The sequence below is a fragment of the Photinus pyralis genome, unplaced genomic scaffold (genome assembly GCF_008802855.1).
Source record: "Photinus pyralis isolate 1611_PpyrPB1 unplaced genomic scaffold, Ppyr1.3 Ppyr1.4_LG6, whole genome shotgun sequence".
In the NCBI taxonomy this organism is placed as follows: Eukaryota; Metazoa; Arthropoda; class Insecta; order Coleoptera; family Lampyridae; genus Photinus; species Photinus pyralis.
In genome coordinates this window covers 30,903,511-30,921,045 of record NW_022170663.1, presented here as the reverse complement: position 1 = coordinate 30,921,045, position 17,535 = coordinate 30,903,511, and the positions used below count along the sequence as shown (strand labels likewise).

General features: G+C 35.8%; 3 protein-coding genes across 3 annotated transcripts; 2 read left to right on the top strand and 1 right to left on the bottom strand.

Moving 5' to 3' along the window:
• The first annotated feature begins 2,688 nt into the window (after positions 1 to 2,688).
• LOC116174911 lies at positions 2,689 to 4,110 on the top strand. The gene has a single exon (XM_031492938.1). It carries the CDS (start codon positions 2,793 to 2,795, stop codon positions 3,678 to 3,680), a length of 888 nt encoding a protein of 295 aa, XP_031348798.1. The 5' UTR covers positions 2,689 to 2,792; the 3' UTR covers positions 3,681 to 4,110.
• A 2,549-nt stretch (positions 4,111 to 6,659) lies between these two features.
• Positions 6,660 to 8,084, bottom strand: LOC116174736 (phosducin-like protein). Its single transcript, XM_031492710.1, has 2 exons — positions 7,959 to 8,084; positions 6,660 to 7,890 (listed from the first exon to the last, which is right to left on the bottom strand). Exon 2 carries the CDS (start codon positions 7,871 to 7,873, stop codon positions 7,046 to 7,048), a length of 828 nt encoding a protein of 275 aa, XP_031348570.1. The 5' UTR covers positions 7,874 to 7,890; positions 7,959 to 8,084; the 3' UTR covers positions 6,660 to 7,045.
• A 1,722-nt stretch (positions 8,085 to 9,806) lies between these two features.
• LOC116174591 (nucleoprotein TPR-like) lies at positions 9,807 to 16,988 on the top strand. The gene is made up of 6 exons (XM_031492530.1): positions 9,807 to 10,138; positions 10,191 to 11,527; positions 14,740 to 15,213; positions 15,367 to 16,026; positions 16,075 to 16,689; positions 16,914 to 16,988. The coding sequence occupies exons 1-6, from the start codon at positions 9,976 to 9,978 to the stop codon at positions 16,986 to 16,988; spliced, it is 3,324 nt and encodes a 1,107-aa protein (XP_031348390.1). The 5' UTR covers positions 9,807 to 9,975.
• Positions 16,989 to 17,535: the final 547 nt, after the last annotated feature.

The following is a 17,535-nucleotide window of genomic DNA, read 5'->3' as shown; positions in this document are numbered from 1 at the left end:
TGGTAGAATGTAATCCAACAAAAAGTATTGTTCTCAAACTCCCAAAATTTCCCAAATTTGAGGTCATTCTTTAACTTTTTATCGGGCGGTATTCAAAATATGACCATGTATCTTCTTCTCTTTGTGCAAAGTGCAGTGCTTACCTGTGGAACAACAGCTTACTTTTTGTAACAAACTTTAATGAAGCACAAAAAATAAATATTATACAGATACACGAACTATAATGCAAAATTAAGGTATAGCAATTCATTTATGTTTATCAAAAACACATTTACACACACGAGCACGAATTTTATTATTTATCACTAAGACATAGATGCTAAGACTAAAACTAAACACAATTCAATTTGGTTATACAGTAAACAGAAGCTTCTCAGTTGTGAAAAGTTTGTTTAATAATTATTGCTCATATTATGAAGATTGTGAAAGTTTGTAAATTTAGATCGAATTACATTGCATTGCAAAAATAAACTTTGAAAATGGTACTTCACAGAGTAAAAGCAGAAATACGCTGGGAAAAAAGAACTTACCAAGAAAAAATCCGACACATTACCTAATATTAAATTGTGTACCCCCAGGTAAAAAAAGAAAGTAGATGTACAACAGGTGACTCATCTTTGGTGGAATAAAACCCTTCTGTTAAGAGCAATATGGAAAATTCCATGGTCTTGTAGGGAAAATTTAATATTACAACTAAATATGTGGAAATGAGTGAATCGCCACTCATATATCAAACATAGATTCTAAACCTAAGAATTTCAGGATTTCCCAGTCTACAATTGAGAGTCAAGGGTAGTCCCAGCATTGAGTGTCGAAACTCATTTGGTTTTTTACCACCCCTGTGACCGTCTCTTCACGGCGAAAATGTTAGTTTACAAACAACAAATCAGTACACACAATATATAAGCCTAATTTGGGGCCAAGACCATGTAATCGAAATATAAACAAAAATTTAGCAAACATTACACAAAAAATGAACGCGATATTAAACAAAAGATTAACGGTATCAAACACGTGACTCCGCATTAAGATTAAATCAAGTGAACTTCAAAATCTTTTCAAAGATTGAAACTCCCAAAAAATATAAAATACTGCATAAAGAAACACAAGTACATTATAAATAAATGCAAATATTACTACCTGCATTAAATAACACAATAACAGCAAACATTTACGGATCGACGCTTTCGTGATCGCCATTACAAGTAAGATGCCAAACGTAACCCTCGTTGGTGCTCTCCAGATGGCGCAGACAGCTTTCCCCTTCTAAAAATTGCCTGGTTGCCAGCTCTCAAAAATGTGTGCATCGTCGTAGGTTGTATATACCTACCTGCAGCGTGGAACTTCTCAGTATGTTAATTAATTTTTATGCCAATCCTCATGCAAATTATCGAAAAGAACATATCAACTGTAAAATTGTCTGTGGAATCCAAAAATGTTAAATATACAGCGTATGCCATTTAAATATCGGATTTTTTACCAAATCAAAAAGTCCGCATACAGAAACTTAGCTAAAGTCGTTAGTTTTAACTTTCTTCATGTTAAGATTATAGATAAAATAGAGATTCTAATCATGCTACAAATCTTTGGCGTCCCGATTTTCTATAAAAAGAATGTTTTGAATTTAGACGATAACTAAAAAACTCCTGAACCAATTAGGACGAAATTTGGGATACATATAGGCTGGTATGGGGAATCGCAAAAACGTCCTGTTTTGGTTTCGACCCGGAAACATCTTCATGGTGGTTAAGGGTGTCAAAAGTTTAAAAGAGCCATAACGGCTTGAAAAAACTTAAATAAATTAGTAAATAAATTTTTAAAAAACTAAAATAAATTATAATTAAATTTTTGTGCATACACACATTCATTACAGTTTTTTTTTGTGGGTTTCTTAGTTTCTCACCAATTTTGAATTGAAAAGTTAAACTATTTATTTTTATTTTCTTAAACATATACAGGGTGGAACCTCTCAAAGTTCTCGGTTTATTATGCGTTTTTGTTACTTCTAACGCCCATTTTTTGTCATCACAAAAATATGCATCCATTACTTGCATTTTATTTATTATTTATTTATTTATTATCCCTCTCTTGTTCTGGGAGAGCGACGTTGAACGTGAAAAAATAGTCACAGATAAAAAACGCCTGAATCTTCATCTTGGGAATATGCCCACCTCTCGTGCAATTGTTTAAATACCTAACGGGTAATTGCTAATTTACTTTGTTTAATTTTTTTCAGTGTGACGATATGCAACCAATAAACCACACCTGAAAAGCGTGAGTTTCTTTTTTTGAAAGTAAGAACGATTACACCGTCTGTAGTCTTATATTAATAGGGCGTGGAACAAATCTAAGAATTATTTAGAACGACACATTACCCAACATACGCCTTGGATTTACCCAAAGTAGTTACCGTCGGTGGAATATCAATAAATGGATAAAGAAATCAAGGTAAAACAGGTTATGAGTGTTATGACATATCGTCCATGTTATATCATGACATCATTAACATTACAACGACTATTTAATAAAGCAATGATTGATATAATTGGATTATGTGATGTGGGTGTAGAAACGGTTTGCGCACCATATTGTACAATACGATCACTGTAAATGCTTTCTTGACAACTGTGTATACAAGACCGATCATGAAGCTTTCTGTATTACCGGCATCACGTTGAAATATATGTCAACTGTCATTACTTTTGAAAATCAAAATGTTTGTTGTCTGTTTACATTTTGCGTACTGGCATTGAAACTAAATAATTTGCAAAGCCGGATGCCTTTCTACAAATATGTCTCTTAAAAGTACCGTTATTTTCGAAAATTCGGAATCGATTGCTAGTGTTGACAAATTAAATAATGAAGTGGAAAAACTGAACGAATGTATTCAATTGGAGAGAAGAAAGTACCAGGAATACTCCATCATTCGAGATGTAGCTATGAGTTGCACGACAGAAGAATCTGGTTTACCTAGCGAATTGCAGTCTAAAATTCTCGATATTTTATCGGCCGTCGAAGTGGAGGATTGCCTTGAACTGGCATCTAATGACACCCTGTTGGGACTCGCCCCTCTTAATATTCAATTGCGCTACGAAGAAAAGGAACAAATTAGAAATACCGTCCAACAAGGCATTATGAATAAAAGTCGAAAACTTTTCCAGGAATTAGACGAGTTGGGGATCGATTATAGCAATGAAAACAGTGACACCCACTCAGTTTTGGGTATCAGTGTCGACGATAAGATACTAGTGGATTACAAGAAAGAACTAAACGATAAACAAAGCCTGTACGCTTCGCAGCTGCAAGAACTGATATCGGTTCTCAAGGAGATTATCGAGCTAAAATTGAAAACGTTACCCGAATCGACGAATAAGAAAATTCATGCTTGTGAAGTTCAGTTGCAGTTATTTCAATTGCAGTCCCAGGTGATGGACGCAAAGACTAGAGTCGATATTTTTACAGAGACTAGCCAGTCCATGGAGGCGTATCGACAACTATTAAAGGACATTTACAAGCAGCAAGAAGACTGCAAACGAGAAATTCAGCAGTTACGGGAATTGAAGGAGCGTTATGAACAGGTGTCTTGTAAGCAGTATAACGAATTATTGCAAAGTTATATAAAATACAAAACGATTATTGAAAGCAAAAAAAACTTCCTTAATCGTTTAAGTGAAAAGTAGTATTAGTTGCGTGATACAAAAATAGACAGTATTGAAACTTGCAATATGATTTTAAGTTATAATCAACGATTCTTGTTTGCCTTACATTGCGAATCATGTTTTTGAGATTGCCTAAAAGGTTTAAGTACATTGTTATTGATAACAAAAAGCTGCTTAAACGTTGTTATAATATAGTTATAATTATGTATTTTATTAACTTTGAATAGTATAAATATATTGTGCTGTATATGTTTGCCCAGTTTTAGAAGAAAGACGAATTCATAAAATATATGCGGAACATTTATAAATAGTGTGAAATGTGGATTTATTAAGAGATAAATAATTTGTATAAATGAAATCGTTTTAAAGAAAACCAACACACTTATCGTGTTTAATATTGTTAGATGTTCTAACACAAGACTACTTCAAAAATAAACAGATTGAAACCTCATATTTCCATTTTAAGTTATTGAAGCAATAAATTATGACATCAACAAGGACTTCATAACAATCATTCAGCATTCTTCTGAGCATAAATTTTATTAAATTTTCTCCAAGTACAGGGTGTCCCATTTGATAAAGATTATTGTTGCATTTTCAACACTTATAGCACAGATATCTGTGCTTATAGGGTATCCATAATTGTTAGTGCCATCAAAAACATAATATATAATAAAGCGTCATGTGCTCTTTTTGGGTCAAAAAGATTAAAAAGAGATTTTAGAAAATTAAAAATATTCAAAAATCCCTTTTTGAAATTTATTTGAATCTTTTAAAATATTTTTTTAACCTTTTTGAATCACTTATAGATCTTTTTTTAATATTATCCCTAGTGTTATATCTTTGATAGGAGAATTTAATATCCTATCTCTTAGATTAAAATATGTTGGTTATTCACTTTAAAAATAATGGTTAGACCTGTTAACCTTTTTACCTGATCCTGTATAGGTACTTATTTTGAAAACATTACATTTTATTCAACAATCATTATAATCTTTTGTAATAAACATTTCTTTGTTTTAAATATAGGGTCATTGATGATATTGACATTTTTTTTTGTTTCCTCCGTCTGTTATTAGGCCAGCGAATATTTTCAAATTTTGATTTGACCAATTGAAGTTTGTCCCAAAAGGAGCACTTCCCGCCTTTACCTATTATTTATTTTTTTGTATAGCACTAACAAATTACAGAGATATCCTAGAAAAGTGTCATAAATGGGACACTATATAGGTACCTTTGTGTAAGTTTTTGTCATAGTATGACTTATTGGTCCACAATGCAGCTCGAAGCTGTACCTAAACTAAACTCAGAATTTATATCTTTTGAAAAATTTTTCCATATTTGAAGAGCGCGGTATCCCGGAATCCAAAAATCAATAAACCTTCTCGAATCTAGGAGGCTGTGGCATTGTTTAAATACTTTAAACAATGGCTGTGGTAACCTACCCCTACGATTAGGCAACACACCTTCACATCTGAAACAAAAATACGATTTATGCTCTGATGTATATGTTAGAATCAAACACCGATTTCGACCAATGGCCGAAAAATCTGACCAACACGCGTTCTGGCTACCAGGATATTGCCAATGTCCGAAAAACCTCTTTCTGGCTGTTTAGAGAGAATGCTTTCTGGATCCAAATATACGGATTCTCAAATTGATGAATTTTACTTAGTACTTAATAACTAATTGTTAATTTTCGCGATTACTTTTTTATATTTTCCCATAAAAAACAATAACATTTAAAAATGAACGTTCAGGACCAACATGTATATCTTCTAAAAAATTCGATTCTGAACAAATTCATTTCTATCAATTTTTTCCTCAGAACAATAGTTCACGAGATATTCGAAGCCAAATGCGAAAAAAACGACATTTTCGCATTTTTTGTTTATAACAATAAGTTTCGGGAGTCTCCGACCAGGGGAACTACGATTTTCGGATTCGGCGGCGGATTTTGTTTAAATAGAAAATACACTTGCTTTCGTTGAGTGAAGTGACAACATCCAGTTTAGACTAGATACTACCTTTGGAGTTACCTAATTTGAGGGGAGTATATATATTATATATATATATATATATATTATATATATATATATATATATATATATTTACATTGTGTTATTAAGTATTTCACAAGGAAGTGTGAGGTTGCTCTGTATGATTTGATTCAACTATTCTGTGAAGGAAGTGGCTAATACAGTACAATTTTTCGCTGTAGGTATTTGTTACTTTCTTTTCGTGCGGACCGCAGTTCTTGCGTCTTAGCAATAATTAATCTTTCTTCTATTACTTATTGTGGCTTTTCTTGTGCAATAACGGACAACATAAGTGCTTAGTACTGGCAATCTCACATGTCCTTTTCGTCTTAAATTATGGTAGCTGAGGCTGGAGTAGGTACATAGCCACGCCATTTGGTTTCTCAACTGATCGTACTTTTAATGTGTTTTTCTACTAAATTAATTTATGTTTTTCACTTGAAACTTTCTGACTACTGTATACATACTGTAGTCATAGTATAACATTTTGAAAATGTCCTCTGACCCCTTTTTGTACCTGATACAAAAACTGCATTAGACTTTTTTGTAGCTCATTGCTCATATCAAGACATAGTCACGTTTAACATTTTTTGCAATGGTGCTTATTTGTCGAGAAAAATACAAATTTAATAAATAAAATAAATAGTTTATCTTTTCATTAAACATTTCTCAAAAACTAAGAAACACATAAAAACTGTAAGATTTTTTTTGCAAAAAATAAAAATATAATAATAATAATAATAATCATCTTTATTTTGCTATACCTCATAACAACTAAAACAAAACATTGTTTGGCAACAGACCTATTCTCATGGTTCATAGACCGTCTGAGAAGTTGGTTCTTAAATAAACATAGGTATTTGAATAAACTATGAATATTTAGGTAATTTGTGGAGTATAGTATAAATATTTCCACGTTTTAATATCGAAAAACATTGTATGCTTTTTACAAATTTCACAATGAATTTAGATGCTTCATTTGATTTGAAATATGAGTTAGTCGGTTGAAACTAATCAGTAACACAAAAGCTTTAGTTGCACAGGTAATCTTTAACAATATTACGGTTTACTATACGAGTGTGGCGCCGCAACAATAAAATAGATTCTGATAAATTAATGTAATCAGGAAAAAAGAGTGGTCACTACAATTTCAACCAAAAGGGCAGACAGTGCACCCCATTATGGTTTGTCATTAAACATACCACAAAAAATCAAAAATAGCTGTAAACCTTTAATACTTTATACATGAATCAAACATACAAATATATTAGAAGCTTTAAAAATTGAATGTACAAATGGCAGTGTTAATAAGTAGTTATTAAGTTACATAAAAATCTTAACAGTAATTTAGGAGCTATCACTATCGTACGAATTTGCAATAATAGGTGGGCACAGACTTTTGTCTACTAATATTCCATGTGTAACCAACAGTTGGATAACATCTTCCACGTAAAAATGATCTCCTAACTTATCGGTAAGTTTAACAAAATTAGCAATTAAAGAACCTTGTTTATAAACAAGCAACGCAGGTACACCGATCTTTTTAAACTGCGAACTGACGCCCGCCTGAGATCCCTTAATTGCACAAAATTTTGTGTTCGTGTAAATTTTGCATAACTCAGTCAAACGATCGTTCATTACCCTGCAAGCTTCAATTTCATTTTCGTAAATATGAATAATGATGGTAACCCGTTGATCCTCTTCATCGATACAACTTAAAAACTCTTTGCCGTCTTTTAAATAAATAAGTTTTCCAAAGTGAGCTTGAGACTCAAATTTAGTTACCATCTCCTCCATCCGTTTTCTTTGATATTCTAGTAGAAACTGATCGTCTAACAGTTCCGCTTCCAGCTCGGCCCACTCTTTTTCCTCATCAAGCGCCGTCTGAACTGTAAGAGTTAATTTTTTCGCCAACTCGATACAGTTACGTTCCTCAATTTCTCGTTTCTCTTTTTCCAATTGTCTGAAACCTTGCCAATCCTTTATAACACCTTTTGGACCGGTATTTTGTGACACGCCTTCCCATTTTAACACTTCCTGTGGTGTGTTCTCCACTTGAGGTTTTGTTACCTTTTCGGTTTCGGAAGTGGCCTCATCCTCACCATCGCTTTCCTCACTGCTGCTGCAATAATTGTGGGACTTTTCACCTAGAATTTTATCTTCTAAGGTGGCCATGGTAAGGTTAACAAATTTTAGAAATGAATTAAATGAATCACAACTTCCTTAATACGTAATTGCGCCAATTTGAAGATATTATTACCTTCTTAAATACACGCGCAAACAGAGTTTACTGTTCTAAATTGAGGAATTTTTAAGTTTTTAATTTATTAGCTTTGATCTTAAAAAACGCCGCCATGTTTTGGTATTCTGGAGACTGGAGAGGGAGTATTCAATCAGAGTAGGCGCAAGGTAGGGCAAATTAGGAGTACACTAAAAATGCAGGACCGCAATAAGAAGGTAGAGACGAGGGGATACTTGTAAAAATACAAAATTTGCCAGTTGTATTTAATATTTATTAGGATATTAAATTATTAACAAGCATGTTCCGTAATTTCCCACAAAAATGCGCAATCGTCACTAAGCATTGAAAATCTTTAAAATGTCTGTATTACAAAATTTTGTGAATTTTTATTGTTACGAAAGCTTGTGGATCCCGCTATAGTAGAAATGATTTCGTATTTTTGTAGCTTATACATACGAAGTTAGCTCCATTTGTCACGACAATATCACTGGCATTTTTGCTCGCATTTCTTGTGACAAATCAATGATAGGCGAGACATTTTAAATGCAAGCGAATATGGACTATATAGAACTAATTTGGCGTTCGCAACGTATGATGGAAATTTTTAATACAACACAACAAGCAATCTAACAGAAGCAGATTGAATTGAAGTTTTCATACCGATGCGTGCCATTTTATATCCCTGTTTCCCGTGTTGGAGTGCGCCCACGTGACTGGTACGATGTTTGGGAGTATGTTACTGTTAGCTCACCGGAGACATACGAAACAATTGATGGCAGTGTTGCCTTGATTGTCAAACGCCTGTCACGTAGAATTGTGTGGCGTTGCCATATAAACACTACATGTCTTCAGTGTGACTGAATGTGTCATCTAGAACAGTGGTTCTCGGCGAGTTTCAACGTGGCGGACGGTTACATTGTTATCGTGTTTGCCTTTATTGCATTTGTAACAATAAACATAAATGAAACTTAATAAAAGTAATTTTCCGAAACATTAAAAATATTACACGTGATCATGGACCGGCACTTGTCCGTGGACCACCACTTTGAAAAGCGCTGGGCGTCGATTCCCGAAGATGTGCTGTGTTCACATCGGCTGACCTTGATGTGAACGCGAATGTGACTGCATTTTCGAACCTATCACATCGAGCGATAAGTTGATCGAACGCAACGACTGGTCTAGACCACTCGTTGCGTGAAAGTCATGCGCAGTTGCAGCTACACGACGGATCTTGCAGCTGTTTTGCTTGGGTGATTTTTACAGTGCCCTTAACCTATACATTCACGTATTTTCTGTAAAATAAAACATGGAATTGTTCCAGGATTTTCTGATTATTAATAAGTATAAGTTAATAACAGTATACATAATGCAAAAACAAAACAAAATACAAAACTGACAAATGACAGTTCTATTCTTGTCTGTGATTGATTAGCGCATAAAGTTTGTCCACGATTCGGGAATGCAGCTAAACTTTAACTTATCCCTATCGTATACGATCATGACGTCATGGCAGCCGGTCACATCACGGAGCATATCGACTAACTTCGGGAATTCAATGCTTCGGGAATCGATGCCCTGATCTATAAATAGATTACACTAATCGTACCTAAAATTTGCTATTCGAAGTGGGACGCCCTATATATAATAGTGCTACCAACAAAACGCAACAGCTTCATGGTCTTTAATTATGGAAATTACTGAAAAATTAAGGCCATAAATTGAGAATGGGTGAATGTCTGCTTAGTTATATAAAAGCACGCATCATGCTAATTACCTTTTTTTCTCTTAAATTTGAATGCTAATGACTAGACCAGAAAGGTTATTGGGAGTTTTAATTTTTGGTGATTGGTATTGCAATGTAGCATTTTCATGCGCGTGCAAGGCATTGTGGGAGTAGAGCTCAACCGGCATGTTTGCTACTTGTATGTAAAGAACGCTATTTGTGTTATCCATACGAATTTCAGTGAATTTTAAAGTATGTGTTTACCCGACTATCATAAATTACATTAAACTAAGTGCCAATTGTGTTATTAAAATGGAGGATGCTAACCGTACTTTGTTTGCATCCGCAATTTCTGAGGATGAATGGTCGCAAATTCCCTCCGAAATTGCAAAAAAAATATGCAACTTCGTCGAGGAGAAGTTTGACGAACTTATTACTACAAAGGCGTTGTCTGAAACTAGTAAATTTAATACGGGTAAGCAGTTACGTCTTTATAATATTGTACGACGCCATAATTTTGCTTGCAGAAACCATTTTAAATGAAACAAATGAGAAACTGAAGACTGCTGATAGTAACGTACAAGAAGGGAATCTTAAACTGGAAGCTGCTACACGCACCATTGCAGAATTAGAAACACAAATTTCGACTTGTACATCCGATATAACTAAGTTGCAAACGACATGCAATCGTCTAGAAGCCGAGGCCGCCGATTGTCGACATCAAAAGAATATTATGTTAGGAGAAAAAGATGAATTGGCTAACATACTTGAGCGAACCACTGCAGAAGTTGAACGACAGAAAATGGAAATTACAACTCTAACAAATCAGTTGCACGATGCTATCAACGCAAAATGTACAGCTCTGGCAGAATACGGCGAAATTCAATCGATGAAACTGACACTCGAGTACAAAGAAAAACGTCTTGATCAAGAAAAGCTGCTGTTAAACAATCAGGTGGAAACGTTAACTCAAAGTTTAGACGAGCGCACCGAGGAGCTATTAAATATGAAGAAAGATAACAGTTTGAGGTGTGTGCAGTTAGAGAATAAGTTAACGGATAAAACGCAGGAGCTGACTGTTGCGCTTGAATCGATTCGCAGTCTCAATGATATTAACGATAATCTAAACGAAAAGATCGAAGGGTTGATGGATGACTTGAAGAAGCGAAATGAGAAAGATGCGAAAACTTACGAAGCTTACCAGCACGAAATAGCCGCACAGACAAAACTGGCCGAACTGTACAAGGCGGCAGGCGAGCAAAACCAAGACCACGTAGATCACCTCTCGAATGCTGTGAAAGAGTTACAAACGCTACTCCAAGAAACATCAAACAAGTACGGCGAATTAGAGACAAAGCATAAAGAAATGCAGCTTGCCAATGATGAAATTATCGCTAAGAAAAACGAGTGCATAGCCATGCTAAAGCAGGAGTTGGAAGTGAGTAACGAGCTATTCAACGCGTGTAAGGACGAAAATCTTCAAAAGGAAATCGAAGAGATTTCTCCATCTGCGGCTGCAGCCTCTCGACTGATCAAACCCGGAATGTCACTGACTCAAATTTACACTCAGTATGTTAATGTGAGCAATGAGCTGATCACGCAAAAGGAAGAGTGCGCGAGGTTACAGTCGTACATACAGCACATCATTAACGAACTTGAGGACAAGGGCCCGTTGTTAAAGAAACAGAGAGAAGATTACGAAACCGCAATGGAAAATCTCAAGGAGGTGACCGATAACAACTACGCTCTCTCGGTGGAGTGCCAGCAGTATCGTGAGGAAACTCTACAGGCCAAGCATAACGAAGATATTCTTTTACGGGAGAATGATCGTTATAAAAAAGAGGTTGCTGATTTAAGTCGCCAGGTAAGGTCGTTGTATGTGGAACATAAATAATGGTACAGTTGAGCAGCACTAATGGCACACTTGGTGTTTGTAGAAATTATTTGCGTTTGTTTATCGATTTGCTGATGATCGTTACTCCAAAAGTTGGTAGAAGTATGAGAGGTAAGTGTGGACCTGAACGTAGAGGAGTTCTTTACCGTGAAAATGCGTACTCTTTTTTTTTTTAAATTAGAATTTTGAAATTTTTGCCAATAGAATAAATGAAGGGTTGTCACATAGTGAAAAATGTGCACAAAAGAATACCCGAGATTTGCTAAAGACTATCGGAGAATACCCAAAGACTTACCGAAGAATTCCCAAGAAGTGCTAGAGATTTCCGAACAATCCCTAGAAGTTTCCTTGAAATTCCCAGACTTTTCCAGAATTCCCAGAAATGTGTAATGTTCAAGAGTTCTGTGTTGACTTAACAGATCTAAGATTACAATTAGTTATATATTACCCTGATTAATACGTTCCACGAATTTTAGATTTGTAAAAGACTGGATATACAGTAGACTCAGTAATTCGGCAGATATCCTTATTACTGATTTATTTATTTACAATTAACTAACAATAAATTTATAACAATCTTAAAATTGATTAATTCATAACAGTTAGTTAGTATTTTATCACTCTCAATATATACCATATAAGCCGAGCGTGTTGATGTTGGAACTGACTGAAGCATAATGTGATTTGCTTATATAGCAAATATTCAAGAAACACATCATATTTACAGGAAAGAATGAGTCACATCCTCTTTCGCTTTTATCGCTGATGGCTAATCTTTTTTGGCGCCTCGATATCTATCAGGATTTCTAGAATATTAGCCACGGTATTATTTTATCAAGATAATATTGAATACTTAAAATTTTTTAAAACTCAATTCTTTTTTTGTTAGCGGGAATTTTATATACAGTATATCCCAGAATTAATGTTACAAGTGAACTGTTTGAATTTTAATTCAAGATTGTGAGAGTGAAAAAATTGTAGTTGTAGGTGTGGATACTGGATCTATGGGGATTTACTATAATTCAACCGGTTTAACCGGGTGGGTAGGTTTTGCTATGGCTACAAGTACTACCACAATTGTTTCTATGGTGATTTCTATCAACCCGGTTAAATTATCGTAAATCCGCTATGATGATGACAGACAGACTGAATTCACTCATATAAAAAATCCTATACAACTGAATATCGAACGATCCTTGAGATCTATGACGGTGAGATGGGGTTGGCGCTGCTTTAACTTAACCCCGTCGAATTAAACAGCCAACTAACTCAGGGTTGGAAAAAATTAAAGGCTTGAGATCTTCAGTGGTTGATTCGTTTAGAGTATGTAATCTTCAGTTCCTGGTTGTATTTATCATAGGGTTGAGCGCCACCCAGCTTCTTTAAATACTTTACTTTCTCTGTATACAACTGAGAAGATACAAGGGAATTAACAGTGAAATCAAATTAATAAAAGAAATACTGGTTTATTCTAGTCAATATCTAAATAAAATTATCTCCAAAATTGAATAACGTATCCAATACAAAAATACTCTCCAATATTTAAAGAATATTGATTAAACTTGATTTAAAACTCAAATTAAATATCCAATACTTTCCTCCGACAAACCGTTTTCGAGATATTCGCTTTTAATGTTTTGAAATCACCAATGGATATTTTGCTTCCAGACGTCCTAATCGCTCTTTGTGAGTACCCTCTTCCGACAATCCGGTCTGAAGATATAAGGGAATATATCCGACCACGATAAGCGGTCGAGGATAAGCACCATGGTTGGTAGAAATTATTTCCTTTCTTTGAGACCTTTCATTAGAGTACCATGAAGGATAAAACAAACCAGTTCCACTACCCCCCCCCCCCCTTCTAACCCCCTCTTTTGATGAGGGGTCAGAAAATCATTCATGGTTTTTGTTGAGACCTTTAATTAGAATACCATAAAAGATAACATTAATTTCTACCCCCCATCCACTTTCTGTCGTCACCTGATCTCGAAAATGAGTCGTGCGGCAAAGTTATAGTTTGTCGAGGAGGAGGGCTATGATTGGTAGAAGTTAATTCCTTTCGTTGAGACCTTTCATTAGAATACCATGAAGGGGTAGAATGTGCGTTTACCTCCCTAACTTGGCACCACTAAAGGCATGCGTATGCAAAATCTGAGACCAAGTGGTTGTCGTATGTAAAAGTTATGCACGTTTTACTTTCGAAAACAGCATCTCGTGAAATAATTCATGGGGGCCCCCCTTTAAGGCACCAAAATTGTATGGCCATCTGGCACACCTTCACCATCCCCTAGAAGTGGTTCAAAACGGCAGAAGTGAGGCCGGACGAACGGACGGACGGACAAAACGCAAACACTAGCACATTTTTTTTTAATCTTAACAAAATGCGCTAAAAATTGTGGCTAGCACAGATACCACCCGCGTGCCTACGCATGCGCGATTCTGCCCAATAGCATTTCAGCTCTTCCTTTTATGTCTTAAGAATATGTGTACCAAATTTGGGGAGTACAGACAAATCGACAGCATTGAGATTGTGTCTGATTTGGATTCCTGGGGCTTCAAAAGGTGTACTTTCGTCTAAAAAGTGGAGGAGGAGGGTCATTTTTTTACCCCAATGCAATGTACCTTACTAACGTGGAGGTGGTAATGTAGATGGACTGAACATCCTCGGACTAAAAGACGCAAAAAACCATTACGCATGCGCAGAGTGAGATTTCTTATTTGTGACTCAATTATTCTGAAATTTCAGAGGAAAACAAGAAAATTGAAATTACGCCTCAAAAAATGGATTGCGCATGCGCAGAGTTCACTTTCTTATTGTGGGTCACTTTTTCCGAAGTTTTAAGTGAAGATTCTTCTTACAAAATTGAATTGAAAAAACACGTACAAAAATGGGTTGTGTGTGAGCAGAGCCAACTTTCTTAGTTGCGGACAAATTTTTCAAATTTCTGCCTCCAACACAAAACTATATTTTTTTAAAAATTAAACGTAACTTACTGCAGTCGTCCTCAAAAAATAGTGGTCTTCTTGTGAGCGTTCACCCCTTTCCACACTTATCTTCATCTTTAATTCATAAAAATCTGGTAAACAAACAATATATAAAGTGTTCCATGTTTGATGTGTGTTGTACCATTATTTTGTTCACACGCATTATATTCAGTTTACTCCACACCTCCAAAATTTAGGTTTGCCATCTGCTACGAGAGATCGAATTGTCACGCGTCGGATCAAACGTCACCTCCCCGGACCAGGATATGTCAGATAGCATGAGTTCGGGCGAAATTATAAGTAAACGTCTCGTTACGTTCAGCGACATTACTGAGCTGCAGGGTACCAATCAACGTTTGCTGTCACTGGTGCGCGAGTTAAGTTCAAAGCAAGAGGAAGTGGAAGCGTTGGATCCGACGGCGATCGCCCAACTGAAGATGAAGTTGGAGACGATGAAGGAGACGCAGAGTAGTTTATTGGAACAGCAAGACAGTCAAAATAAAATGATGAGTATGATCGTTAACCAGCGTGACATGTATAAGACTCTGTACGAGCAAGCTTCGAAGGGAATAGGCGAAGATGGTGGTCTGACCCTCGACAGACTTGAGGGTGAAAAGGGTTCCCAAAGTTCAAAGGGTCAGGAGGATTCCGAGTCTCGGTGTGATGATAAGGTTTGTATCAATAAAAAATTTTTCTTTTACATTATTGGGAATAATAGAACGTGTTCCTCAAGGTAATATACTGGGACCATTTCTACTGTTATTATCTACTAGTGCTTTCTACTTTTGGATAGTGTTTTATGCTCTTGTTGTTTTGCGGTGCAGGTGCAGACATTGGAAGGCCAGCTTGATAAAGCAAAAAAAGAAATTAGCACGCTTAAAGAGGAGAATGATACATATCGAAAAGAAAAAAGTGTGAATGAAAAGATGTTGGTTGATCAGCTGGAAGAGATGCGGAAAGAAGTACGAGAAGTTACCCGCCAAAATTGCAAACTTACATCAGTTTCGGAACTAAACGATGAACGTTTCAAAGTAATGCAATCCAATACGGAAGTTTACAAAAAACAGATTTCCGCTTTGGAGAAACAAAACAAAATTTACAGCGAAAGCAACATAAAGCACGAACAAATGATGACATATTTGAAAGACGAAACTTTGCAATCCCAAACGAAGCTTTCGACGGCGGAAGTAAAATTGGCCAATTTAGAAAAGGAAATCGCCCTTTTACGAGATAGAGAGTCACGATTGGTGAAAGAGGTGGAATTTTTGAAAAAGGAGACTCACGCCAAAAACTTACTGCAAACGAACATCGAACTGATAAAAGCAACTTTGGAGAGAAACGACGCGGAGAGTCGAATCAGGCTCGAAGAGCGACTGGACGAAGCGCACCGGGAATGTGCAGCTTTACGACGCCGTCTACAAGAAGAGCAGGACCGTTTCCGCGAGTTGGGCGACCATCTTGAGAAACAGACTCGTGCGGCACAGGTCGGTCAACTACTATCTTTAAAATGTTACTCTAGCCTTTTGTTTTAGGCTCAAATGGAAGAAGAGAAAGGACACGCCTCCAAGCTTCGGAAGGAGGTGGCGGAAACACGTGATGATTTAATCGCGAAACAAATTCAAATAGAAGAGCTAACCAAAAAACTGAAGAACTCCCTCATGGTCATTCCGGAAAATAGCGTAGAAAGTCATAAGTTTAGCGAATTGGAAAGAATACTAAGCGACAGCCAGGCAGAGGTGCAGTCGTTGCGATTGCAATTAAAAACTGCCAAAGACACCATCGAACAGCACTGCAATGTGGCGGAAGGTGCCGAAAATCAACTCAAGGCTGTATTAGAAGAACAAGAGAAGTATAAAAAGACTATGGAGACGACGCTAAATGAAAAGCAGCAGCAGATCGCGAAACTTGAAGAGCAGTGCAGTGAACTTCAAGGGGAGCTAACAATACAAGATGATGACGTTAATGTGGATGCACGAAGCAAATTGCATAGAATTGAAGAAGAGCTCAAGGCTAGTAAGGTCGATTTGAACGAGTGTAAATCTGCTTTGGTCGTTGCTCAGACTAAAATACATGAGTTGACAGCTGATGTTGAGACTGCCGAGAATAAATATGCTCACGAGATGCTGTTACATTCCACCGATTTACAGGTAAGATAATTTATAGTCTTCAAAATTCAAAGTTGTTAAATTTTTTAAATCGAATTTATTATGAGAGGGCTTGAACCGTTCTTGCAAAATAATCCAAAAGAAGAAATGAAATGAATCTAAGGGGAAACAAGTACCATTTTTGGTGTACACCAAAAATTCAAATTCAAATTAATTCACGTTAAATCAGGTTAATTCACGTTAAGTCAAATTAATTCTAGTGGTAGAACGATACCGATATTGATATCGGCATATCGGCAATTGTTGCCGATTATCGGTATCGTATCGTATCGGCAAGGTAATTGCGCCAATATATCGGCAAACAATTTTTTTAGCTGTTTTAACTCTTCAGTGCATAAATGAAATACTTTATTAAAGAAAATAAAATGTTTTATTTTAAAGTTAACATTTTTACTAAAAAAGTTAAAAAAAACAACAAATATACCTAATATAGCAGGTTCTAAATACAGTATATACTTAATACTTAAAATTTAACTTTTTGATATTATGATGCAAAAACACTAACATTTCAGCCCTATCTGCATTTAGTCTATTAAAGGTCTTCCCCGAAATCCGAAATGTTACTCACTTCACTATTATTATTATAGTTACGAACGTTTCCTCGCATCGGAATTATAAAACGGGACTTCCCCGGTTTTTTCTTCGGTCATGTATAAATCTATAAATAGAATAGATGACGCAATGCCAAACGTTTCCTTGCAACTGCAACGGAATAATTATAAATCGGGACTTCCCCGGTTTTTGCTTGACCGTGTCTAAATAGTAACGCCATCTATTGTTTGCCGATACGATACGATACGATATATCGGCATGTAAATATCGGTATCG